The sequence below is a fragment of the Canis lupus genome, chromosome 13 (genome assembly GCF_003254725.2).
Source record: "Canis lupus dingo isolate Sandy chromosome 13, ASM325472v2, whole genome shotgun sequence".
NCBI classification, from domain to species: Eukaryota; Metazoa; Chordata; class Mammalia; order Carnivora; family Canidae; genus Canis; species Canis lupus.
In genome coordinates, this window is record NC_064255.1 from 22,857,861 (window position 1) to 22,884,668 (window position 26,808).

Sequence of the window (26,808 nt, forward strand, 5' to 3'; positions counted from 1 at the left end):
AGCGGGGTGGGGGCGGCGCCAGCCGGGGAGCACTCGGCCCAGGCCCCGCCTTCCCAGCTCTGGAGGGACCCGCTCTCCCGCCCGGCGGGTGGCCACCAGGGGGCGCCAAGGAGCCCCGCCCCGCAGCGGGAAGGCCACCTGCGGGAACCTGGCCCGGGGGCGCCCAGGCTGGGGCGCGGGGCGGGCGCGGGGGCGGGGGCGGGGGCGGGGGCCTAGGCCTGCCCAGCAGAAGCGCTCCGGGGAGCCTGCGGGGGCGCGGCCGCGGCCTAGGGCCATCTGCTCTCCGGGTGAGGGACGCCCCCTCTCCAAATAGAGCTTCCTTCTGGCATCAACTGACACTTTTCATTTTAAATTAAATTTTAAATAATTTTAAAACTTTTTTTTTGTAGGGAGGCAAACACATTTTAGTAGAAGACCAGGGAGACTGAAGAACACAGTCCGCCTGTGTTCCGGGGTCACCGAGGCGGGGTAGGCCACGCACGGTCCGGGGCACGGTCTGGGGCACGGCTCGGGCACCCGCCGGCGCCCCCGAGGGGCCTCCCGGGCCGCGGCGCCTCAGCTCCGCCTGGCGCTGCCCCGCGGGACGGAGGGAGGGAGGGGGGGGCGGAGGCGGGAGGCAGAGCCAGGGGAGGGCGGAGACACGAACCTTCCAGCTAGGGATCTGAGATGACGGGAACATGCCAGGCCCAATGGTGTAATAATGAGCGAAGTCTGGAAGGTGGACAGAGGTGACCCGAGGGAGCAGGCGGGAGGCAGGCGGGCAATGAGGGGAAAGGCTTGCCCCCACGGGCCCCACGGGGGGCTCGCTTGGCAAACTACAGTGAGAAAACCCGTTAGACAACTGGAAACAAACAAAAAGGGGGGGGAAAGGAAAATAAAATTAATACAACAGGATGAGCGTGGAGGCACAAGATGGCATCGACATTCGAGGGGGAGGGAGACCCGGGCAGTGATGGACCCGACAGGCCCGAGGCGGCGGCCCTGCTGCCCGTGGGGTGGGCGGCGGCGGCGGCGACAGCGACAGCGACAGCGACCGCGGCCCCGCCCCGCCCCGCCCCGCCCGCCGGGGGCACCGGGCACCGACGCGCGCCTGAGCAGCGGACGCGGAGGGGCTGGTGCCCGCGGCGGGGGCGCCCGACTGCCGAGCCCACGAGGCGGCGGGTCGCCGGGCGGGTCGCCGGGCGGGTCGCCGGGAGGGGCACTGGGAGGGGCACCGGGGCACGGCATTGCGCAAACGCAAACGTAAAAACCCGCGAGCGCCGGCTCCCTCTGTTGCTCCAGGTGCCCCAAGTCCTCGCCCGGCTCCGGAGCGGACTCCAGAGCGGGGCGAGGCGGCCGGGGACGGGCCTACTCGGGCAGAAAGGCCCCGGCCCCGGCCCGGATGCGGATGCGGATGCGGCGAGATGGCCCCGCGGACGCGACAGGCGACAAGGAGGCGACAGAGGTGCGGGGGACGGGGCTGCGCAGGCCACGCGGCGCGGGACGGGCCTCCACCTCCGACCTTCCCGCGCCCCCTCCTCTCCCTCAGGAGGGCCGCAAGGTCAGCGCCCAGGAGCCTGGCGCCCCCGGGAGAAGAGCCCTCAGCCTCGCCCCTGTCCCCTGGAGGGGCTGCTCCGGGGCGTGCATTGGGCCGACTTGGAGCTTCAGTCGCGGTGGCAGCGACCGTGGCCGCGGCGGAGGGCAGGGGGCGGCGGTCACCTTCTCTGTGGAGGCCCAGGCGCCCATGGTGGAGCCTGAGCTGACTGAGGTGGGGGAGCTGCACTCGCTCACGGACTGGCAGGTTTCCGAGGCTTCGGAGGAGGCCGAGCTGGACGAGTTCTGCAGCAGGGAGGGACCACATGCCACCAAAAGGACAGGAAATCCAAAGGGAAGATGGGGCGGGGAGGGCACGCACAGAGAGAGACAGAGAGAGACATATACACAGAGGAGGGAAGGATGAGAGAAGCAGAGGGTTAGGGTTAATTCTTCCCCCCAAGCTGCACCCACACAGACGCTTCCAAGCTCTCAGAAAGAGGCGGGAGACGCCGCACGGCCCACACCTGCCAGACCGTCAGCCCCACAGGAGCCCGCTCTGTGTGCCTTGTGCGTGCCTGGCACCGCGTCAGGTGCTGGAACTCTCCGTGCTCCCCTGGGTGCTCCCCTCATGCCACAAGCCCGGGTCCCAGGGCAGGCCTGCCTCTGCCGTCTCCCAGGTGCCCAGGCATATTTACTGCCTGAGGACTGACCCCCGCCACCCACCACCACCCCCAGCTTGGGCTTCCACTCCAATGTCTCCACTCCTGGCCTCCCTCCTGGTCACAGGCAGCCTCTGCACTCAGGAAGGGTGGCTTCCAACATCTTTGCAGGACAGGTTTTTAGGTTTCTCTGCCGGGAAAAGGATTTTGAGATTTGGGGCAGTGAAGCCCTAAGTCAGCGCAATGTTTCAAGTGGCCATCTAGGGCGGGAGGAAACATCCAGAGATCTGGGACATTACAGAAAGGAGGTCTCACTTGGGACAACAACTCCTCATACCGATCTTCATTAAACCTCCAGTCTGGGGCAGCCCGGGGAGCTCAGCGGTTTAGCGCCGCCTTCAGCCCAGGGCGTGATCCTGGAGTCCCGGATCGAGTCCCACATCGGGCTCCCTGCATGGAGCCTGCTTCTCCCTCTGCCTATGTCTCTGCCCCCGCCCCCCTCTCTCATGAATAAATAAATAAAATCTTAAAAAAAAAACCAAAAACCCTCCAGTCTGCCCGCTCCCGGTATCGGCCAAGGTCCACGCTCCCAGGTCAGCCTCCTGAAGTTCAGCTCAGCCAGGGCCGGTGCCGGGGGCTCGCCGATCCGTCTCAACTTTCTAGGCCTGTCCTGGCACATGGCAGGCGCTCACAATTACTGAACGGATGCACGCCAATGGCCATCTCTTCCATAAACCAGCCCCCCTGGGGTGGTCCTTCGGGCACACTCAGGTAGAGGACACAGTTTTGTTCACTGCTACCTGCAGTCACTGGTTCAGCCTTTGGGTTAAGTGAGCCCAACCCTACTGGGGTCTACTACTACTTCCCCTAAAGGGCTCCTGCATTCGCTGCCCATGAGGCCTGACTCCTGTCTTGTACACCTTCCTCAAGCGTGCCCTCTACCTCACTATCATAAGCAACCCTACCGCCCTTCTCTAAAGTCTCCCCGAGCTTATTAAAACTACCCTACCCTAGATGGGCAGCCCGGCGGGGGGGGGGGGGGGGAAGCAGCGGTTGAGCGCCACCTTCAGCCCAGGGCGTGATCCTGGAGACCAGGGACCGAGTCCCACGTCAGGCTCCCTGCATGGAGCCTGCTTCTCCCTCTGCCTGTGTCTCTGTCTCTCTCTCTCTCTCTGTCTCTGTCTCTCATGAATAAATAAAATCTTAAAAAAAAAAAAAAACCCCACCCTAGAGTTGCCCGCAGAGCCCATCTTGGGCACTGGAGTCCGGATTTAAGTAAATCCCAACAGGGCACCTTCCTCCTCCCTCAACGCTCCTGGAAACAGAAGCACTTGCTTCAGCCTCATCCACACACGCAGCGCTGGACAGAAAGCGGGGAGCACAAGGCCTCTTTTTAGAAAGGAGTCCGCGCCCGAGACCATGTTAATTCGTCAGCTGATTAAAAACACACAGAGAATCAGGCTGCGCGTGGGAATAGCCTCGGAAGAAGGGCAAGTTTCTGTTTTTCTTTCAACCATTCACGCTGCTTTTAAGACACGCAGGTGTGGTTTAGTGTCGCACGTGGCAGGGGACAGCCAGGGGACACCTCGCAGACCAAGTTGAAGCAGCCTGGCGAGGACAAGCGCATTAGATCATAAAGCCACGGCTCTTGGTCCCCAATGTTTCTGTTTGCGATCGAGTGTCCCAGGAAGACAGAGCAAGGCCACATCTCCGGGGACAGCTGAAAATGCCGGAGGGACCACTGAGCTGAGAGCCTCTGGGTTCACCCACGTCAGGCAAGTAACCTTCTGGCTTACGTTCCCAAAACACTTGAGCTGCTTCCTCTCCATGAAGTGTTCCCCAAAACACTTTTCCAAGGACGCCTTAAGGCTGAGATAGAACAGAGAGGGCTCGGGATCAGTTGCCAGAAAAACCCTGGTTCCGGGTCCCCAACCTGCAGGTCATGTAACAGCACAATTTGGGCAAGTCACATCTCTGGGCCTCCGTTTCCACAAGAGAACAGGGACAATGCTCCACGCGGCTGCTGGAAGGACTACACAGGCAGCACACGCAGGGGGTCCCGGGGTGATGCCGGGTACACAGGAGATATTGGGGGACTGGTTAACAAACTGGGTACCTGAAGGAACAAGACAAGCACGTGACCTTCTGAGTCCACTGGATCTTGGACCAACGGCTGTGGCCAGCCTTAGGGTGGACGCGGGCCCTGGCCGCCACGCTCCCCTGCAAATGGCACCACGGGGCACCCCAGATGCTGGCGTGTTTGTGTTTTGTGCTCCTTACTACGTGGGAAGCCAGACCCCTGGCACTAGGGGAGACAGGGCAGAGAGGGCAGCCGGTGGAGGGCGTTCCAATGCCACATCCAGCTGGAACCTCCTGCTCCAGCTGGAACCGCTGGGCTGGGCCTAGCACCGCCTAGCCTGACCATGTTGAAGATTCAACACCTTCCCTTCTCCCAGGAGCGAATGCCAACAGAATCGACCTGCAAGGGCTCTCAGGATCCATTCTCGTTTTCACTCCGGGAACTGGGAGAGCCGAGGAAGGCTTCCAGGCACCGTTCAACGACAGACTCGCCACCATTCAGAGAGCAGCAGGGACGGCAGTAGAGGAAGGTGCCACCATTTGCATCAGTGTCATTAATTAAGCATCAGCTGTCACGCTAAGCCCGACATTTAGGGGGATGCCAGAGGATGGCCAAAGTTCTTTGAGTCCATCTACTTACGTGACAGAACTCCCCAAACCAATGTGGTGACCTGACCACCACCATCGTGGAGACAGGCTTCAAACCCAACTTACAGTTCTCACCCTTTGGGGAAACAACACATCTAAAGAGGAGAAATTAAATCACGGGTTTCTCCTGTGAAGAGGACAGAAGTGTGTCCGGGCCAACATCCTTCTTTGGTTCCAGCCCTGATGGTGGTCCGGGCGCTAGACGTCAGTCACAGCTGCTTCTGGAGCCGAGGACACCCTTACCTGGTTGGGGGCCTCTGGTGGCATGGGGGACGGTGACTTGGACTGGAAAGCGTCCTGGGAAATGAATCCTGAGTCGTGGGAGGACACGCTGGACAGGCGGACGGGTGCCTGCTGGGCCAGGTTGGAGCTGCGGTAGCGGTAGTGGGAGCTGGGGGAGTGGGAGTGGGAGCCGCTGGAGCGCGAGTCACTGCTATTGACACTGTTCAGGCTGCTGTGGGGACAAGCAGAGGGGAGGCAGGCGTGGAGGGGGAGCAGGAGGAGGAGGGAAACACAAAACGGGGACAGGAAGGGGGGAGAACATGGTGTCATTAGCCACCTGCCCCAGGGAAGCAGGACAAATGGCAAGACATGCTTTCAAAACACCGAGTCACTAAGCTACAAACAAAAGGTTTTTCACGCAAGTAAGGGAGAGAAAACTAGGGTTATTATAAACCTGGAGTCCGCCGGGACTCACCTCTCGGACGGTGCACTGGGGCATCCTTAGCATGGAGGCCCGTGATTCTAAAGAGTCCAGTGGAATCCAATTTTGCCGTGACATCCACCCCCAAAGCTAGAGGCCTAATGTCTGTGGCATGAAAAGAGGTGGGCCTAATCCCATCTGCTTAGCTGCCTGCACAATCCCATGACCCTGGAGCAAAAACCATTAGGTTTCAGCGCCACCCAGTTAGAATATTCATGTGTCACCCTTAGAGGGACCGTCCGGGTCCAGGAAACCAAGGTCAACCCAGACAACCATCACTTCGGGGGCGCAGGTGCCGAGGGACTCTGCAAGGCGATTCCATCCTACGTGAACCTGGTTCAAGACCATCGGAAAGAACATCAGCCAATCAGCTCAGCGTGTTCAGGCCACCTGTTTTACCTCCCAGGAACAAAGCTGATGCTTCCATGAACGGCTCTGCCCTAGTCACAGGCATTGCCCTGTGACAATAACTGTGGGCCTGGTGTTAACAGGACACCTGGTGAGAGGCAGGCAGCTTTCAACAATTCCAGGCAATCGATGCTAAGCTCGTTGCTTCTGAGATGAACAGTCACCAGGATATCAAGAAACGATCTCCCAGCAGCAGTGATTTCCTCTGGCACACTCCCCTGTATGTGTCAGAGGATGGGTGGTCTGTCTGCTTCCATCTCCAGTTCCAACAAATACGCTCTCCACTAATAACTCAGATTACGAAAACCAGAAAACTGAACAAAGTTCTGTGGTCCCAACAAGGAGAACTGACATATAAAGTGCAGCTGTAGAAGTATCAGAAGGGATAGAAGAAGCCACCCAGCCTGAAGTTGGAAAGGTCTGTGGTTTCTGCTCCTGGCAAGAGTATTGTCAAATTTTGCAAACGCTGACAGCTGATGTAGTAAGTCAAGAGTTGTGTGGCCGTCCTACGCTAGAATTACTTGGTGCGGATGTTCTGACACATACAGGGGAGTGTGCCAGAGGAAATCACTGCTGTTGAGGATAATTATCATAATTTTTGCTTCCCTCCTGCCTCTACCCCCTGCCAATCAGAAGAGGGCATCTAGGGACGGAAGCTCACGGCAACTCTACTCCCCCAAGTTCCTAGCTGTGCCGTCAGTAGATGATGTCCAGTCGAAGCTGACACTATAAGAAAAAAAAGATACTCACGCAGCTTTGTTTTACGCTAGTGAGAGTTTTCTTGGTCACCAAAATCAAAACCCAGCAGATTTGTCAAAGACACACATACACACAGCCCACAAGAAGAGGACTCAGGGACGCCTTGGTGGCTCAGTGGTTGAGCATCTGGCTTCGGCTCAGGGTATGATCCCGGGATCCTGGGATCAAGTCCCACATTGGGCCCCCCACAGGGAGCCTGCTTCTCCCACTGCCTACGTGTAGGAAGACACAACCATACATGGATTTTGCAAATCCATCCTACTCTTTACGCTCAGTGCTAACTCACAAGAAGTGGAAAGTCATTTGGCTTTGAAAAGTCAAAGAAAAAGATCAGTAGGTCAAGTACACCGAGGAGGATCACTGATGCATGACGAAGGTTCCATCCTTCAAGAAGAGGAGAGTAAACTTTGCGATCAGCAAGCCAAGGAGGGCCGAACAGAAAACTGCTCAAAAACAATTTTGCAGATGGCAAAACTATTCCAGATGCTTCTCACTGTGTGTCAGCGGGAGCCGAGTCCAGCTTTACTTACCTGCAGACACTAGACTTTCGGGACATGGTGGTGCTGGGGGAGGAGGGTGGCGTCTGGTACGACCAGCTGTAATCAGAACCTTTCAAGTCCAAAATCACCTAAGGGGACAGAGTCAAGTGGGTAAGCAAGGAGCTGAGAAGGGAAACCTTATCCACCAAATCTTTACCTATGACATCAAAAATCTGCCACCAAGGGGTTTAATGTAAAAAAAAAAAAAAATTGTTGTCAATGTCTTTTTTTAAATTTAAGAACCACACTACCAATCCATCAATGTCATAGTCATTTTTCTGACACAAGCAAAAATACAAAAAATTAGAGGGGGGAGGGAACCATGAAATGTCAGTCTAGAGGGAGAAAGCGAGATCTTACAGTCTCAGATTAAGAATTTACAAGAGTCGGGCAACCCAGGTGGCTCAGCGGTTTAGCACCTGCCTTCGGCCCGGGGTGTGATCCTGGAGACCCGGGATCAAGTCCCACATGAGGCTCCCTGCATGGAGCCTGCTTCTCCCTCTGCTGTGTCTCTGCCTCTCTCTCTCTTTCTCTGTGTGTGTGTGTATCTTTCATGAATGGATGAATAAAATCTTTAAAAAAACAAAAAGACTTTACAAGAGTCTGTTTATACTCAAGGCTACAATCTACAGGATTTTGGTCTTAGAGCACAAGAGCCTGTAACCACCAATTCAATAATGGTTTCAGCGTTTGCTGATCTTGCATTTTAGCCACCTGATATTCAGCGGTCACTTTCGCCCTATCTGACCGGGACTTGGTACTTTCAAACCTGACACAATCAAGAGCAAGCCGGTTCCTTCACAGTTACTTCTACGTCCAGCTCCCCTACTTGACAAGTAACAACCTGAATGTGAGGTCTACCTTTCCTTCCTATAGGAGATGCTCAATGAATGCCTATTATTTATGCCTGCTGTGGTTTAACAAAAGCAATTTCGTTGAATGGAAAATACAAACTCTTGTATTTGTCTTCAGAGTTGGTTCTCAACAGGAATTTTACACCAAGGACAAAAGCCAGCATGTGATTCATCAGCTGCTCCCACTTGATAGAGTGTTACTGTCATTGGAACCAAATGAATAAGCACAGAAAATGTCATCGTTTTCATAAGGGAGATCCTCATGCATTAATTAATTGAGAGTAGGAGAAATTCAGTGACACTGGTTCACGAGGATGACCAAGACACACACTGCCATGTTCCCGTAGGAGTTTACTTCTAGAGAGCAGATAAACACAGTGGTTAGGACCTGGGCTCTTGACTACTTGGTTCAAATCCCAGTTCTACCAGTAATTAGCTAGGTAAACCTGGTTAAGGGACTTTTATCTTTCAGTGCCTCCCTGTCCCGCTCTGTAAAGTGGGAATCATTGTGAAGATTAGCTGGGGAAGTCTATGTAAAGAGCTTAGAACAGTACCTGGCACGCAGCAGGTGCTCTATAACGGCTGGCAAGGACAGTTACTATATATCACAATGTGAAACACTAGTAAAATTTTAAATAGGTTAAGGCCTCAAGGAACCCTCAAGACCTTGAACCTTTGTGCCTTTGGTTTGCTCTCCTGAATGCTCAACCCATGACTCCTACCTGTTCACTTGAGGAGGGCAGTTTGTGAGGGTCCATGGTCAGGCTCTTCAGATCTTCTGATATGGTCTGAAGATGAGTTATTTCCCCTAGCATTGAGATTTCTTCTTCCTGAAAGGAAGTAATTCATGACACGTTGTAATCATGAGTGATTCACTTCATTGTCTTGGTCCAACTGTTTTTATTAGGGTTACTGTCTAACCCTCTCAACTTTCCAGAAAAGGCACACCGAGACCAGTACATCTGTGCTAAAGGCACATTGGCTTCGTTTGGGAAACAGAAAGGGAAAAGGGAATCTGCTGTAATTATAGAACAACCTGTGCCCCTGGGACAGTGGTGAGAAAGTCAAAGAGAACACCTGGCCTTCCTTGCCGTGTCTGGGGGCGGCTAGCACATCTGCACAGATGGTCTGCCCTACATAGTGTCATAGGATCCTGGAGCACAGCCCCCTCCACAGGCTGAAGCCCTCCTCTCAACTCACTCAGCTTCAACTGTCGATATGACTTGGGAGTGATTTTGGGTCCAGATCTGGTAATGGATCTTTGTGACAGTCAGTACCTTTGTGTGCAGTAGTGTTAACTACCCATCCCCCCTTCTTTCTTGTGTTTTCCACTAATTTAATAAATAGCAAGTGAGATGGGAGCAGGAGACCATGGAAGGTAGTCATTCACTTTGCCGAAGGGCCAAGCTGGGACTGCAGGCCAAGGCAAGAATGAGCCATGGAAAAATTCTACGCTCAGAGCAATGACTCACATTTGGGCATTTTGCTAGGGCTGAGGGAAAGTTGCTGGTGCCTTCTTACCGGCTTCAAAAATGCCTATAGCAGAAGTTCTCAATTATGGTATGCAAATGGTTTACTTAAAATAAGTCTACACTGATTCATTAAAGCTCTGTCCATGTTAATCTTATGGCCACTCACTGGTGGTGAACTTGGCCACTGGGTCTCAAAATCACCTGAAGGCCTGATTTAAAACACAGATGACTGGGTCCCCAACCCCAGAGTTTTGGATTCAGTAGAATCTGGGCTGGACTCAAGAAGCTGCATTTCTAACCAGTTCCCAGATGACAATGCTGGCCTGGGGATCACACCTTCAGACCCACTTGGCAAAGCCTTCTTGACGCGGGGAGAAGAAGCAAGTGAATAACTAGAGCTAATGCTAATAAGAACTGAACGAAGAGTGTGTCACATGGCCAACGACAACCTGTAGAGAATCTGTAACTGGTCTACAGAAGCAATTCCACCAGCATGATTCCTCCACACGGCAACCTCCCAATGACTCAGTGACGGATGGATAAATAGAGGAAAGTCTCCTCCAGACTGGCAGTTTAAGTCTTCCAGAGCTTTCCACTAACTTACAATCACTGGCCGCAGCATAGAGATGAAGGTGCAGAATCGGCCACGTTCCTCGATCAAAGCCTTCCGGACTGCCTGCTTTTCTGTTTCTTCCAACAAGAGATATTTGTCGTTGACATCTTGGAGAGCGCTGTCCAACTGAGGCTGGATGTCACCTCTCCCTGTAAGCAAAACAAAGGGCCAGGTGTGGCTTGCTGAAACTCCAGCCCTGGAACAAATGCCCTTCCTCCCGCAAGTCCTTGCTGGAGTGGAAACCACATTTTTTCCCCCGGACGTAAAACAATTATTTAGTTATACTCAGAAAGGATTTACAGTAGCTGTTTCTCTAGGAGCAACCATTTCCGGTTTCTGATGCCCAAAGGGCACATTTACCCTCATGACAAGGAAGATTTCCTGGGCGACTCCTCCTGACTTGCCTTCTTGCCTTGTGCAACCCCACAGAGGCTTCTGCCAACAATACCCCTGGATGTGGCAGCAAGACAGTCTTCTTTTTAGAACATTCCAAAGAGGCTAAGGGATGAACAAGGTGGGGGCCTATGGATGTTTCCAAAAATGGGCACAAGCTGGCGTTGTTGGGTCAGCCTCGATCAAAGAGCCTCTGTTTGGACAGAAGTTTCTGTCCCTGAAGACAAAGATGGCAAGCATCAGTTCTCCTGTCTCTTGGGGGCCTCTGGGAATCCCTGGCAGACAGTTTAACTCCCTCGTGGAGAGTCCTGAATGTTTTTCTTATCAAACAAGCCCACGAACAAAAAGACCTACAGTCAGGTCTCCGCTGGCGGAAAAAACCAACAGTAGTGTCAGCACTGAGCCTGTCCCATGTATGGTAATCATCTGGCCAGGTCCACAGACCCAGTGATGACGAGGACGAGGCAACCATTTCTAGAGTTTAAGACCGAGTGGAAACCATTCTTTTTTTTTTTTTTCCCTGTTTGAGTGTTAGCCTTTTAAACTGGAACTTTAGAACTCATAAATAAAGTTTTATTCAAACAGCCTCGCCCACTCGTTCGTACATACTGTCTACACCTGCTCTTGCTACAACTACAGAGTGGAATCGTTATAACACACACTATATGGCCCCTAGACCAGGAGTATTTACAATCTGATTATTTAGAGAAAAAGTCTGCAACGCTAGAAGATAAGCAACAGGCAGAAGGAGAAGCTACTGCAAATCTGATTTGTAGGTGGGGACAAGGGGGTAACCACCCGAGAGCCTAGCTCCATACTAGTGTCCCCATGCAGGGTCCTCACCCATCACCTGAACAGAGACAAAATTCTAAACTCCTTCAGGCCAGGGGTTTGGAACCCTCCCAGCCCACCCAGCAGGTGCTCAATAAATGTCTGGTCATTTCAAACACAGAATGTTAGAGATGGAGGGGGCCTTCGGGGTTATCCAACCTACTTCTGTTTCGGTAGAGGCAGAGGCACAGAGACAGTGAGGGGCTTGTCCAGCATACAGGAAAGGTGGAAAGTCGGGATGGAGCCCGCACAGCCCGACCCCTCGGATGCTGGACACAATCTTCCTCTGCCCCACGGCCCCAGTCGCAGGAAGGTACCCTACCTTCCTCCTAATGAGGGGCCTGAGAACTCACCAGTTGCTCCGCTTTAAAATGATGTAGAGAACATTAAATACAGCATGGTATTTGCTCGGAAGAAGGAAAGGGTCAAGGGAAGTTGCCTTGAGAGGGGGAGCACATTCCATGTTTTCTCTCAGAAGCAGATAAGAAAGCCTAATTTGGAACAAGAGGTGGTCAGGCTTCCGGAACATCCCAACAGAAAAGGTCCTTGGATTTTATTAAGGAAAAGCCACTTCCTGGGCAGGGGTTAAGTTGAAGGTTAACGCACAAAGGGGAAATCCTACGTAATCAAAGGTCACCCCTGAAAAAGTCCTGGATGGCTGGTACAGTAACCACTGTGCTTACAACTATGGTGGGTCAGGTGAACACAAATGCACGAAGGCTACAGCAGGCAGGTATGAATTCTGCAGGGCTTCTATCCGAGAGCCCCACGCACGGGAGGGTGTGTAGACATCCAAGCTGACCACCCACCCACTCCTCCAATTAGACACTGCCTACCCCTCAGGATAATTCTAGCACTTTGTCAGGTTTCCCCATCACTGCTGCAGGTGGCTCTCCAAGGATGAGGGGCATCAACCCCACATATGACCCTGGCCTGGACCACAGGTCTCCTGCATCTGCAGCAGACAGGAGACCCAAGACCCATTCTCACTGGGGACCGGCCAGGGAGGGGACAGGTGCTCCCCACTGAAGACACCCAATGCCCCTGGGCACAAGCTCTAGGGGGGAAGACTGGGGTGTCCTCGGCCCTATGAGAACGGTGGGCTTTCTCTTCCCCTCTTAAATTGCTGGTTTGCACAGCTGAACCCACACACAACTAAGGTGTAGCCGACACAAGCCTCTGGTGCTCAAGCTCGGAGATGCTGTCTACACTCTACTCTTGTGCAACCTGTAAAATGCCCTGGCCCATCTCCGGCCCTGCGGGGGGGAGGCTGAGGGCTTTAGGGCTGGTCTAAGGCCTCTTTACGTCTCTCCCTCTCTTCTAAGATGTTCTAACAAAACATGGTATTAGAATGTTCTCAATTTCAGTGCAGGAGGGTGGAGAGGAGTCGGGAAGAGAGATTAAAACCCACAGTGCTTGACCAAACCCACTTGGATGTGCCTCCATTATGGTAGTAATTTCTTTTCAAATCAGCCTATAAGTATAAGAAATTAGGAAAATGTGGCTCTTCCCTTCCTTTCACAAGGTATAAGGCACATTTCTACCTGTAATTAATTAACACTGACTTTTAAAAATATCCCTCCATAGGAATGCAAAGCGACTGGAACCAAGTGTCATCTAATCTGGTAAATATAAATTATTCTGTAATTACAGCAAAGTTATCTTAAATATGTATTATATTATAATTAAAGGACGTTCAAACTGTAGTTTTCTAAAATAAGTATAATCTGTAAAGACTGCTATAATTACAGGCACAGTGAATACATTTCCATTCAGGATATATCATAACCTAAAAACACAATGTTTATTTCTTAAATTCACCAACACAACATATAATTATATTTATATATATATATAAAAAAAACAACAACAACAAAACTGTGGCAGAGATTCTTCCATGTCCTAGTTGGATGCACTGGTTTGAAGACATAATCCAGAGCTGTACGGGTGCTGAGTCCATATACAAAAGCCGGCGATGTCAGGGGGGCAGAGCTGGCCACTCCTGCTGGACTGGACGGGCCTCCATCCTCTCGCTGCACCTCTGCTGAGGCTGCCCTCACTGGGTCACCTCCATCTCTAGCCTGGACAGCTGCCACGTCCCCTAACTTGTCACCTAATATGCTTGCCCAGGGCAGCGCCAGATTATACTTGCGAAATGCAAAGTACCACTTCTTTCCAATAGCTCCCAGGGCTTTCAAGAGAAGTCTGATGTCCTCGGCACCCCCTGCCTGGTCAGCCCACCCCGTAGAGCCTTCTCAGGCTACACTCTCCCTTCCTTCCACCTCGCAGGTCCTTCTCCAGGGGCCGGCTCTATTCCATCCTCATATGCACTTTCCTCCTTGCACCCACCCAGGTGCCTGTTCACCTGGCAACCCTCCATCCTTCAGCCAAGTCCTTCTCGAACTCTCTCATCAGACGGGGCAGTTCTTAGTGGATTGCATCAGTCTCCCAGGAGGATACTACAAGATGCTCTTCCCAGGACCAATTTCATCTTTATTTTTTGTGTTCTTTGATTGATGCCAGTCTCCCCTACCGATCCATACCCCATGAAGGGTTCTGCTCAGCACCGCCCCTTCTCACCCAGCACACCTGCAGGCAAGACAAGCACTGAGAGAATAACGCAGCCCGAGACTAGTCTAGTCTGCTCACAGCCCTCGACCACGCTGCCCCTGGGTGGCCTGACACTGTAAAGCTCACAAATCCTGGACCGCCAGGCAGTCACTGGGGGCTCTCCGGACAAAATTCCTGAGCAGAGTTGCTTATGACCTTTTTTCTCTAAACTCGAAGGCACCTTAGTCTTGAGAATTTTTTTTCCTCCACTGTCAGTTTCCAGGTCTTGGTTGTATTCATGCTGGAGAATTCTAACAAATTCTAATGGAGTCCTTTACTCCCCCCAGAAGTCAGAGGATTATCGTCTTTACAGAAAATGCTGCTGAGACAAAGGACCAATAATGGGCACACAGTCAGGAGTCAGGGCAGCATCACTCAAGGAGGAAGGATTTCTTTTTTTTAATTTTAACTAAGTTGGGAGAGTTTACAAAGCCGTCTGGAACGATATAAAGAGCCTGTATCTTCCAAACACTTACATTTTATTTTCCTTCATTTTTATATGAATGTTCAAGGCAGGAGGTAATTCCCCCCACCCCAATCAACGAGGGGAAAACTGAGACCGAGGGGGGCAAAGAGGCTTGCACTGAGCCACTGAGCAAGGAATGGGCACAGCCAGACTCCACCCGGAGGTCTTCCTTGTTCAGAGGCCCAGCTCGCTCTCTACTCCAATGCTCACAGCAGATGTGAACCCCATGAACCAGCTGCCAGGAGCCACACGTTCTCTGTCCTTGACAGCCCCAAGTAAAAAGCCAGTTGACTGTGATTAGCATCATCCGGAACCCCCCAGCCCCCAGCCGTCCCTACACACACCACAGCCCACCCCTGTGGCTGAACCACCGGACGCGTTCTCAAGCAACGGGCTTTCTGACTGGGAAGAACCAATCAGGACACACTGGGTCAAGACCACACTGTCGGGAAATCACCCGAAGTCCTCTCTTTTTCCTGAGACCGAAGTACAGGGAGACCATCAGGGATCCCACCCAGTGACTTCCATCTGCCCCTAACACACACGCACACACACGGGCACACACACACACACATTCAGAGGCACCCACTTGTTCACATTTGTATAGCTCACAAATCACGTGGCTGAAATTTGGGCCACAAATACAGAAATGAATGTGCAAGGTGGGGCTGGGGATGCAAAGTGGAGTGGCAACCCCTTTTCCCATCAAAAGGCAGCTTCCTGGTTATCCCTGCATAAATCTAGGCTTGCCAGCCTGGAGGGGCCTCTCGGTGATTCCCCAAAGTGAAAACCACCAGAGAGCAGAAGATTGATAGATTCGATCAGACAAGTTTGAGGGTTTTTTGACTTAAAATTTTTGAAACTCCATCTCTGTCACTCTTTTACAGTGCTATGCCTCCCTGCACATCCGTGTGTGAGATGTAGATAATAGTACCCAGCCCGCACGGTGGTTTCAAGACCACAGGAGTTCACTGCCAGGAGGCCTTCCGCACAATGCCCGCTGTCTGGTGCTCTCAGCCCCTCTGAAGTTCTTCCCCACACCGGGGACCTCGGCAGGGGACTGTACACAGGGCGCACGGGTTGTTTTCAAATAAATGAGCTTTTCAGTTCAATGTCCTCTTTGATGTGCAGAAATGCTAAGATCCCATAATCCTTTCAGGAAAGGAAGGAGTCCTGTCATCAGGATTCGCTGGTCCCCAAGGCAAAGGCAGCTCGGGATCACAACCAGGAAAGTCCCCTGCCAACCTGTGGCTCAGCACCCATGGGGTCTCAAGTGTCATTGAGAGGATTCCTCCTCCAAGGCCAATGACACACTCTCCCATCCAACCCCCGCTTGCTGGAACTTTGCATCCCCTTCAACTCTTCTTTCTCACATTTCCCCTAAAAAGCTTTTGAACTGGGGATCCCTGGTGGCTCAGTGGTTTAGCGCCTGCCTTTGGCCCAGGGAGTGATCCTGGAGTCCCAGGATCAAGTGCCGCATCAGGCTCCCTGCATGGAGCCTCCTTCTCCCTCCACCTGTGTCTGTCTGTCTGTCTCTCTCTCATGAATAAACAAAATCTTAAAAAAAAAAAAAAAAAAAAAGCTCTTGAACCCACCTGCCTTGCTCCCTGGCCACTGTTCTCTCCTGCCTGGATAACACAGCCACTAGGTGGTAATGGGTATCCAGTTGGATGCTCTATCTAATCCAAATGCACATGGTCACAGAATAATTTTCTAGAAGCCAAAGAGCCTACAGGGGCCTCATGGTCCTGAAAGGCAAGTCTTTAATGTGATAAAAAGGCTGTGAACCAGTCCCTGCTCATTTGTGCCTAGTTCTGTACCTAAGGGAAGATGTGAGATTGATCCCATCCAGGTAAGGTCTTGATCCATGGCACGCTCTTCAACATCTTTCCCCGGCATGGGGAGAACGTGACCCCAGCATGGGGAGAGTGTGAAAACTAATCCAACAGGACACTGGCAGGTGACAATCAAATTAAATGAATCAAACATCAGGGAAACCCACCTCCAGCTTCCAGCTGCGCTGACTGCCTATGTGCCTCCTCCCGGAGTGTACACTCCTCTCTTATCCCACCTGCCCCTTCCTCTACAAAAACTCGACTCAAGTTTTAGGAGTTGGCTTGAGTGGTGCCTCCTTGGTGGGAAACAGCTCCCCCAAGAAGAATCCAGCTCCTGCCCCCTCCCTATGTCCCAGTAGTTTCTTCCTAATGAACCATACTCATGTTGCTATGTCATTCATCCGCAAGAAATCAGAGTGTTGTGTTAAAACGGAAAATCTAAATACATTTGGTCTTTGCCCCAGTTCCCGGCCCAGTACTTCAAAAAACCCTTGGAATTTCCAGAATAACAGAAGTATCTTTGTCATGCTAATGAGGGAACCGTGAGGGTGGGTCTCGGGATAGATAGATTCAGGAGGATGGGAGATGTTTGCCAGGAAGACCAACCACAGGATTAGAGGCTTACACTTTCAACTCCAACCTCTGACTTCCAGGGAGTGCAGTTTCTTTTTTTTTTTTTTAATAATAAATTTATTTTTTATTGGTGTTCAATTTACCAACATACAGAATAACACCCAGTGCTCATCCCGTCAAGTCAGGGAGCGCAGTTTCAATCACCAATGGCCAATACCTAATCAATCAAGCCTACATAACAAAAACAAAGCCGGGGTAGGAGCCGGAATTTCTGGCTGGGAAATATTCCGATGTGCTGGAAGGGTGGTGCCCCTGGGAAAGGCACAGCAGCTCTGCACCCACCCTGACCCCACCACCCCGTGTATCCCTTCACTGGGGTGTTCATCTGATCCTTTATAACAAACCGGCAATCCTAAGTACAGTGCTTCCCTGAGTTCTGTGAGTCATTTTAATGAATTATCACACCTGAGGTGAGTCCAGAGGAAACCCAGACTTTGAGGTTGGCCAGGCCAAAGTGTGGGTAGCCTGGGGAACCCCCTTGTGTCTAGTGAGTGAAGTGGGGACAGCCTCTGGGATCTATGCTAACTCTGGGTAGTTCGAGTCAGAACTGGGCTCACCTGTAGGCATCAGCCAACTGATGTTAGAACATAAATGCCTTTGCCAGCCTGGGGACAGCCTGAGGGCAGAGGGGCTAACAGAGGAGGCACTCCTACCTGTCTCAACAGGCTTGCTTCATGGGGCTTATCCAGTCTTCCCCAAGGATGTTTATGAATGAGAAGACTGCACCAGATGGGAACCAATTAGCCCGTAGTTTGGCTTGCAGCTCTAGAGAGGCAGACCTGCCCCCCCTCCCCACCCCATCCACCGCACCAGCCACTGAGCAGGTGAAAAGCACACTGTGCAAGAAATCAGGATTTCAAGCATGCTGTTCTTTAACTTCCTGTCATTGTAACTGGGCTCCTGTGTACCCCCTCCCCGCCATGAAAGTGCCTCTCCCTTGGCTCCTCAATGCAGCCACATGGAAGCCAGGTGCTCTGCCCCATGACAACAGTCTTAAGGGACATTTCACAATTTCAGCTCCTGGGGTCAGCTATCTGCAACCGGGGTCACAGGCCTGGTGAGCTGTGTAGGGGTGAGGCTCCGCAAAGGAAGGGGGTTTGCAGCTCTGGGTCTCCGGGGCAGGGTTGGGGGAGCAGTCTGCATGGCCTATTTTCACTTACAATTCCTGGCTGTGAAATATGGCCAACAAATTCCCCAGCCTGGGATGCAATAGTCCTTTGTAGGAATTTCTTCTCTGATGCAACAGCCCTTTGTAGGAGTTTCTCTGGGTTAAATTACAACATCTCTACTGATTTCAGGCAGGGACAGCTTCCTGAATGCCACACAAGGTGTAAAAAGGAAAATTCACCACTCCTGCTTCCATCAAGGTAGAAGGAGTCAGGCTGTCCCTTGGCTGGGCCTTCCCCCCATCGGCCACTAGCACTGGCCTTAGCCTCCCAGGACTGGCTGTGTCACCCACTGGCCGCTCCTCTCCGGCGCTGCTGACTCCTCTATCCCGTGGTTCTGAGAGCCAGAACAGATGTCAGGCCGTGGCTCCCTAGTGCTGACTCATTATGACAGAGTCCTTCCCTGTCCATTTCACACTAGTTTTTCCGTTGTACCCATTGAATTATTTCCTGCATCATGAAATGCGTGTGCTCCTGTGATATTTCCCCCAAGCCTGGAATAAAGCCATGACTCAAGAACCTTCCCTGTTGAGTTACAGTTGGATCCAAATCCCCAGACACGTTGCAAAGGCACACACGGCCAAAGCACCTCTGAAGCCTGAAGCCAACACCTGTCCCCTGACTGTTCCAGCTTTAGTTTCCACAGAGAACAATCATCTGTTCCGACTCAAAGGACACTTTTACCATTTGCGCTGGTGTGAGCACAGACCGGGGAAGCAGCTGGACCGCAGGCCAGCCCCTCACCACCTAGATGACCGCAAGCCATCCCCAACCCTACTTAACCCATCGTTCAAAATGAATGAGATGATCAGTTTACTCCACAGAAGACGGAGAGCTTGGCTGTCGTTCTGCGGGCGGCCGACACGTTAGTGAGGTGGTGACCGCACAGTCTTTAGAGAGTTCCAGGGCCAGGTCTCGGGACCCAGACAGCCAGAAGCAACTGGGGTGGGCCACTCCCAGCTCCATCCTGACTCCAGGGGCCCAAGAGGTCCTAAGGGGATGGTGATTCCTGACGACTCTCAGAGGCACACCCAGGGCACAGCTGGTTGACAGCCGTGTGGGTCCCCTCGTGCCAGCCAGGCCAGCTTCCGAGAGGCCGGTTGTCTCTCCTGCTCAGCAGCAGGAAGAGAGCCAAGAGGTCTTGAGCTCCATAACGGGCAAGAAAGCCAGGCGACCCACTAACAGCTCAGACTAGATTGTTAGGTGGGAACTCCCCCTGGGGAAGGAGACTCTAGAACTATCCTTTTCCAGAGACAAAGGCCAGGGTGGCTGGAAGAGACCCAGACATATCCAGTGTTTACCACTGAGGCAAGGAGAAGGACTGACTGCAAGTCTGGGCGGCATTCTGGGAGTGGTTTCTGCCAGTTTTTAAGTACGGGAGAAACGTGCGTGGGGATGCGCGCATACACTTGATGTGGCCATGGGGCACATAAGCCACCGCTGCTCCTGGTGGAAGGGACTCGCCACTGCACGGGCACACGAGAACAGGGGAGAGGATGGGCGGGATGTTCAGTGCGGTTTGGGGTCTGCACAGAAATGAGGCCCAGCCACGCAGCCATCTGGAGGCAGGCCGGGATAGCCAGGAAGCAGAGGCTGAGCATGGGGGGGAGTCCCTGCGGCTCTCATATGGGTACAGTCCTCCTGCAGCGAGACTGGCAGCCTCCCGATAAGCCCACTCGGGGTGGCACACACACCTGCCCTCAGGCTGCCCCCTCGCGACACGGTTGCCTTCTACCACGGTTCTGGCACTCCCATCTACGTGGTGACGGCCCTGTGTTGGCATACGCTGTCCCCCTTCCCTGGAGACCCCTCGCCCTATCTCTCGCCAGCTGACCCGTTTCCACCTTCCTCACTATCACCTCCCCACCGCCAAGCCCAGCTGAGTGCCTTCTTCCTCGCCCACTGCTGTACCAGTTGCTCATGCTCATCACAGCGCTGGGCACTCCGGATACAACTAGTGGGGTTACTCCCCCTAGAATCTCAATTCCTCGAGGGGGGCGGTATATTCCCAGCAGAATACATTCTGGGTTGTAAATCTCTTCCCACGGGGAGGCCACCAGCCAAGCTTAGGCAGGAACCTGGGGTTCATGGTATTTACTAAGACCAAAGCAGAGTTTCGCATATATGTCTGCGTGGTTTTTTTTAGTCTCGTTTTTTTTAACTACTGTGAAAATGCTAAAATATAGATGTCTGGGTTCAAAAGTTGTAAAAAAAAAAAAAAAAATGAGGGCTTCAAGCCATACTACTGTCTTCTATCTTTATGCCCAAATTCACTGCTCTGATTACGTTACTGTGGCTTAGCCCCGTGGATCCCTCAAGAGACAGACACAGAGGAAGCTGTGGAGATTTCTCCTGAGGTGAGAAGGATCTACCTTACAGAGGCAAAGGGCTGTGTGGTTTCTTTCCTCATCCCCAGCCCCACTTAGCCCATCATTCAAAATGAGTGAGATGCCCAGTTTACTCCACAGACTGACTCACACCAGACTCGTAGCAAAGGTTCTAGGAAAACTCTGTGTCGTCGAAAGGACACCAATCATACGGTTCCTTTTATATGAAATGTCCAGAAGAGGCAAATCCAGAGAGACACAAAGCAGATGAGTGGGTGTCCGGGGCTGAGGGCAGGGGGAATAGGGAGTGGCTGCTCAAAAGGCAGGGGGTGTCTTTTCAGGGGCGGCGCAAATGTTCTGGAATTAGACAGTGGTGCACCACACTGTGATTGTGCTACAAGCCATGGAAACATACCCTTTAAACTGGTGACTTCTCTATTATATAAGTGTTACCATAATAATATGCAAAAAAATAAAAAATAAAAAAAATAAAAAACCCAAAGTGGCTGTCTTACCTTCCTTCCAAAAGTACACTAAGAAATATTGTTCAAACTGTTTCATAATCACAACACTGAGGACTGGAAAAGATCATCGCTTATAAAGCTGGAGAACGACTAGTCCAACGTCACCAGCAGGGGAAGCGGAGGCAGAGCTGTGTCCTGTGCAAACGACACTGGACCATCTCGGCCCCTCACCTGCCACAGGAGACCCCGGGTCGTTTGGGTTTGTTGGAGATGACAGATTCCAATTCAAAAACCTCTCCGGAGCTGTTCGGGTAAAATGTTCTCAGGGAACACTGAGGCACACTCAAGGCAAGATGAACCACACGGACACCTCACAGACAGACCTTTCTGAGACAGAGGGATAGCCACGAGACTCCAGAAGCAAATCACCCAGAGAATGCAGTTCAACATTCAATCACGAAGAATCATTGGGATTATTGAATCTGAAGATCAGATTATCTTTGAAATGAAACATTTCACAAACTCCGCTGAAATAAGAAATACTTCTGATTTTTTTTCTTTTAAAAAACCCACAGATTATTCATTGTGAAAAGAACTAGAGGGTCCTGAGGAGACAAAGTCAAAAATTTTGCTGGCTTCATATAAGCAAATCTGACTTGGGAATTATTTTGAGGCATTATTTAGTGTAGTTCTAGACATTTTATTTGATATAAATACACACATATATATATACCCAAATATATATGTATGTATAAATACGCTGTTTCCTGTGCAAATCACTGTGTATTTCTTCTTTCCATGAGTCTAATACTGAATTATGATGAGGCAAAGGCCCTCAGGATGTCGGGCTAAGCCGTGAAAAGGCCAAACACCAAAGAAAGAAAATGATTAATAAACACACACATACACACATGATTTTCTTTTAAAGTTATGGAAAATTAAATTAAGTAGGCACAACTGATTGTTCCGAGCTGAGCTGGCAGGAAATCTTGGGCAACTAGCATAGGCCTGGACAACCATGGAAAGCCCACAGCAAGGACCACATCGTGACCAGCCACCAGAGAGTCGGGATGGTAGACTTACCGAGAGCGTCCACTGGCGGGGGGCGCACGGTGAGAGTGCAGGACACACAATTGACACAAAAAGGAAAATAATAAAGTCAAACTGAGATTCGAGCAGCAGTCTTACCTTCCTTAAAACGTCCGGAGCTTGCCACTGCATTTTATTATCAGGGCAATGAGACCCACCTCCACCAAGAGCTGCGTGTCCACGTTCCCTTCCCGGACTTGCTAATACTTCCTTTCTCATCTAAACAGAAACCTTCCTAGTTAGTAAAGCATCACCCCCTAGAGATCACGGCACAGTTTCCAAGAAGAAAGATGAAGAATATATTCCCCAAAGAAGCCAATTAAGATGCTTTACCAAGAAACTCTTTCAAGTATACTTCATTACAACTTGAAAGGTAATTAGGGAAACCCAGGAAACAAAATTTAAGCAGGGATGAATATTAAAAAAAAAAAAAAAAAAGTTAAAATTTTAGTATAACAGCAAAGAATGTGTTAGTCCGGAACTCTGAGAGTCTGTTTATTTGGTCAATAGTATTCGCTTTGCAGCCTCTGGTCAAAAATGATAGACTGAGTTATTGAAATGTCAGGCTCAAGGATTAATACAGTAAAACGTTCCAGTTTTAGCATCCTCAAAGAAAGTCCCTGATCAGCTTTTAGTAGTTACAGATTGAAACAGAAGGCTTTACCATAATTAATTTTTAAATTTAAAAGAGTAATATAAGAGTTAATTAAATGAGAAGTAAGGCTTCTGACTTTGTACAGTAAGGTGGCAAAAGCAGGCAAATAATGTAACATGTTTCCCACATCCAATCCACGCTCATGTCCCCGGTGAAGTTATGGCCAGCTCCAGGACCCCACAGGCCATGAGCTGACGTCATCAGATGCCTTCTAGAGCTCGGGCGATTGGGTCAGCTCCACACCAACCACATCACTATCTTCCCGCCTCCTGTGTCTTCTCCCCATCGCCCGTCAATAAGGCTGGCCCTGCCCTGTGTCCCTAACCCTAGGCATCAGCCTGGAACTTCTCAGAGGGCAGGTATCATCTCTGTAGCCCCCAACATCTGCCCACTGTTTACTCCTGGTGGGTGTTCGGCAAACCTGCCTTCCACAAGAACAGGTACACTCACCCATAGCCGGAGCAGATGCCAAGTTGTTTTAAGATGGTTTGGAGATAAAAAGCTAACCAAACCCTCCAAAAAACATTTTTTTCCCAATGGTAACATTTTAATACCTTTAGATTACAAATTACCACTCTATTATAGAAAAAAAAAGAGAGCCAAATGAAGCACGTGACAAACGGTGATAGCTACAGAGTGAAAATTAAAGTCAATGAGTCACATACAAAAATGACATCCCATATGTGTCGACCTATGTCACGGGCAGTGCTACCACCATGCTTAAATGCACAACGGCATTTGAAATTTTGAAAAGGAGAGTTAGAAGAGATTTTAGATCAAAGATCACAGTTTTTTAAAAAGGCACGACACGGCAGCCCAGGGTGGCTCAGTGGTTTAGCGCCGCCTACAGCCCGGGGCGTGATCCTGGAGACCAGGGATCGAGTCCCATGTCCCATGTTGGGCTCCCTGCATGGAGCCTGCTTCTCCCTCTGCCTGTGTCTCTGCCTTTCTCTCTGTGTCTCTTATGAACAAATAAATAATCTTTAAAAAAATAAAATAAAATAAAAAATAAAAAGGCACGACAGAAACCTACTTGGTGATCTGAAAACATGTTAAAAGGGAAGTGATTTAAAAAAAGTGGGAAGTGATTATTTGGTTATCAGATTCAGTTCTATCTGGACAAAAAAAAAGTATCAAGGGTTAATACAGTAAAACATTCCAGTTTTAGCATGTGTCCATTGTTAACACATAGTGTAAATCTCAGAAGGGACTACCCATGCTTTGAAAGCAAGAGTCCAGGAAGCCACCACTTGAGGGAGGTGACGCAGATGCCTCGAGAGTTCTGGCAGAAAGGGACACGTCACGTAACCAGACCCCAAACAACTGGAAGCCTCAAGTAACCAGATTTCTGCTGGCCCTTAACTTGTAGCATTCCTTCTCCATTCTCAGGCTATCCATCTTCTAGGAGAGCACTCCAGTATAAACAGTCAGGATGATGACTCTGGTACCTTCTAGAAAGTTCCATTCACCCCAGAAATACATAAATGTGTACACTTGGGTCAAAAAAAAATGCACTTCTATATTTTAGAAAAAATATTTTTGTAAAGGAAAAGAAACTGCTTTCTGGCTGTAGTTTGGAGTAACTAGGAAATCATCTGGAACATTCCAAGCTACTGACCTGACTTGGCCTGTAGACATAACTATACCACCATGGCCACCTTGTCTGGAAGGACACGGCACCTGAAACCACGAGCTATGTGCCTAGAACTGAGAGAGAATGCTGCAGAAACCCCTGGTCACATTCTCCGCCTTCAGGTCCCAGTGCCCCACAAAGCCTCACAACCAATCGCCAATTATACGGAGTCCTGGGACTGGAAGCATCTCTTCATGTTACACAGTCCAGCAAGCTAGGCGTCCTGACTCTTTCTATCGGGTGCCTTGATGGGAGGGAACTCATTATCCTCTCTAGGCAGCCTGGGCCAATGCTTGGGCAAGTCTAATTGCCAGAAACTTCCTTTTGTGTAGCACTGCAATCAACCCATCAGGCTCTCCCTGTGGGTCCAAATTCTGCTAATTGGACAATGCCAGGGACTTTGAGTGACAGATGAGGACTGTTTCAGCCTCCATGCAGAATTCAGATAAAAGAATTATCACTGTAGCCAAGAGCTTGAGATCTCTGGAAAAGAGAACTCTGGAACAGCTAAGAGAAAACAGCTCTTTTTTTCTTCCCTCATCCTTTTTACCAAACTTCCAAACCTTTCCCAAGCTCTAAGTATCTTCCCTGGACCTTCCTTCCAAATCCCTTTCATCTCAAAGCTGCCAAGCTGTCAACGACATGGAAATCAGTTTCAAATTTTCACCAGCCAGCTCTTCCAGGGGACCCCATTCGATGGAAGCGATGGCCATCTGATTTACATAAGCATTTCTCTGTAGAGTCACTAAAATGTCACTGGCCATAAACCCTGGTAGTCATCCAATGCTAGCTCCAGGTGCTCCAGTGAGAGAGAATACACACTCAAAATATCAAGACCAAGAAAACACATCCAACATGAACAAGTGAGGCTGATGCTAACAGAAAATCCAGTGATGGGTGAAAGTTCTCCCGCCTTTACTGTGATATAGTTTTACAGTTTTTACAAGAACTGCAAGGACATTTTTGAGAAATGTCAAAGCTTAAAAACTTTGTCCAGTCCTTGCCCCTTTCCACCAAACTACTCTACCTCTCTGAATATACTTATACTTCCCTCTAATTCCAGTAAGAACCGCCTGTTTAGGAAAAGAGGAAATTTGGCTTTGGGGCTTTCTACCTAAAAATTGTCCCAAACCAACATTCAACACAGAGAGGCCTCATGGGAAAAAACAAATCACTTTGTCAGTTGTTGAGACAACAAATTCAAAAGGCTTATTCAAGAATAAGTATTATTAAATATTAAATTTTAAATATTAAATTTGAATATTAAATATTAAATTATTAAAAGTATTATTCAAGAATAATACTCTGGAAAGAATGTCACCCTGAGTTTGAGTCCCTAGATTTTAGGGTTTAGTAAAAGGTCACAAATGCTTGCAACGTGGATATAGCTAGATTTTTCCCTGCACACTCCCAGTCCATGCTGGAAGAGCAGAGCTGGGTCGCCGATCTGACAGCGGGCCAGTCTGTGGACGACAGGAACCTGGGAGCTGGGAAGGGCCACACTGCACCAGTCTCTGGTTTTCCCCGGGGAGCCCCTACCCTCACCAACACCATGAAAAATCCCTCCATACAGCACACACTCCCACTGCAGCCACCTCTCACATTCTCACAAGGCTTAATAAAGGGTTTCAGAGATTATAGGCTGTGAAAGATGGAGGAGAAAAGGACATAATTTCTATAGTAATTACTAGAGGACATTTGCATGAAGGCTTTTATGCGTTATCCCAAGGCTTCCAAGAAATTTATAGGTTTCATTACAACGCACAATAGGCATGGAAACTGTCAAATTTTGGAGACAAAGGTTGGGGGAGGGAACAAGTCAAGCACAACTTTGCAAGGACCTCAAATTAATAGATACTCTGCACGTGAGAACTTGAATTCAGACGGAGTCTATGTGATCCTGCTCTCCAGGGCCGTCACATGCAAGGAAGTCTGAATCGGATGCTTTCGGCTCCAAAGACAAACCAAGCACGTGCTCCTTTCCCCAAAGTAACACTATGAAGGGCAGAATTTGTAGTGTTACCTTTTTTCGCTTTCTTCTGCAGCTTCAGGGTATCCGAGGACTTCTTTTTTATCTCTTGGCGAGCCTTTTTATATTCTAAGAGAGAGAGCAGAATATTGAATAATGTTACCACCTTGCTCAACGGGAAAACATTTCAGGAACAACCATTCCTCTCATCACAGAGAGCAGAAACTATGACATGCGATAAATAGCTTCATCAGAATCCCCTATGACCATAATCTTGTGCTGACATTTTAGAGCAAAGGGGTTATGAACAGGAGAGACCACAAAACCCACCTTGGTCTTCTCCTGACTATATCTGCTTATGTCAGCTGTGAAGAAAGACGTCATTTGGGGATATTTTGCTAAAAAGTGAAAAATCCACAATTTCTCAGCCCATGTATCAGGAAACTGAAAAATAGGATTTGCTTTCCCAAGGGCCCAAGTTAGCAGTG

The 26,808-nt window shown here is 50.4% G+C and overlaps 1 protein-coding gene across 14 annotated transcripts in view; it reads right to left on the minus strand.

Annotated features, from left to right (window-relative positions):
- MTSS1 (MTSS I-BAR domain containing 1) overlaps positions 1-26,808 on the minus strand; it is a 161,682-nt gene that overhangs the window by 4,996 nt on the left and 129,878 nt on the right. For 2 of the 14 annotated variants that reach the window (XM_025450496.3, XM_025450492.3), the window contains exons 6-13: positions 26,375-26,449; positions 22,058-22,069; positions 10,241-10,398; positions 8,887-8,994; positions 7,302-7,399; positions 5,145-5,355; positions 1,699-1,818; positions 647-841 (exon numbers count right to left, since the gene is read on the minus strand). In XM_025450496.3, the coding sequence (XP_025306281.1) occupies positions 647-841; positions 1,699-1,818; positions 5,145-5,355; positions 7,302-7,399; positions 8,887-8,994; positions 10,241-10,398; positions 22,058-22,069; positions 26,375-26,449 (977 nt within the window). The remainder of the gene's footprint in view (positions 1-646; positions 842-1,698; positions 1,819-5,144; positions 5,356-7,301; positions 7,400-8,886; positions 8,995-10,240; positions 10,399-22,057; positions 22,070-26,374; positions 26,450-26,808) is intronic. The other 12 variants (XM_025450493.3, XM_025450494.3, XM_025450502.3 and 9 more) reach the window with 12 other exon arrangements.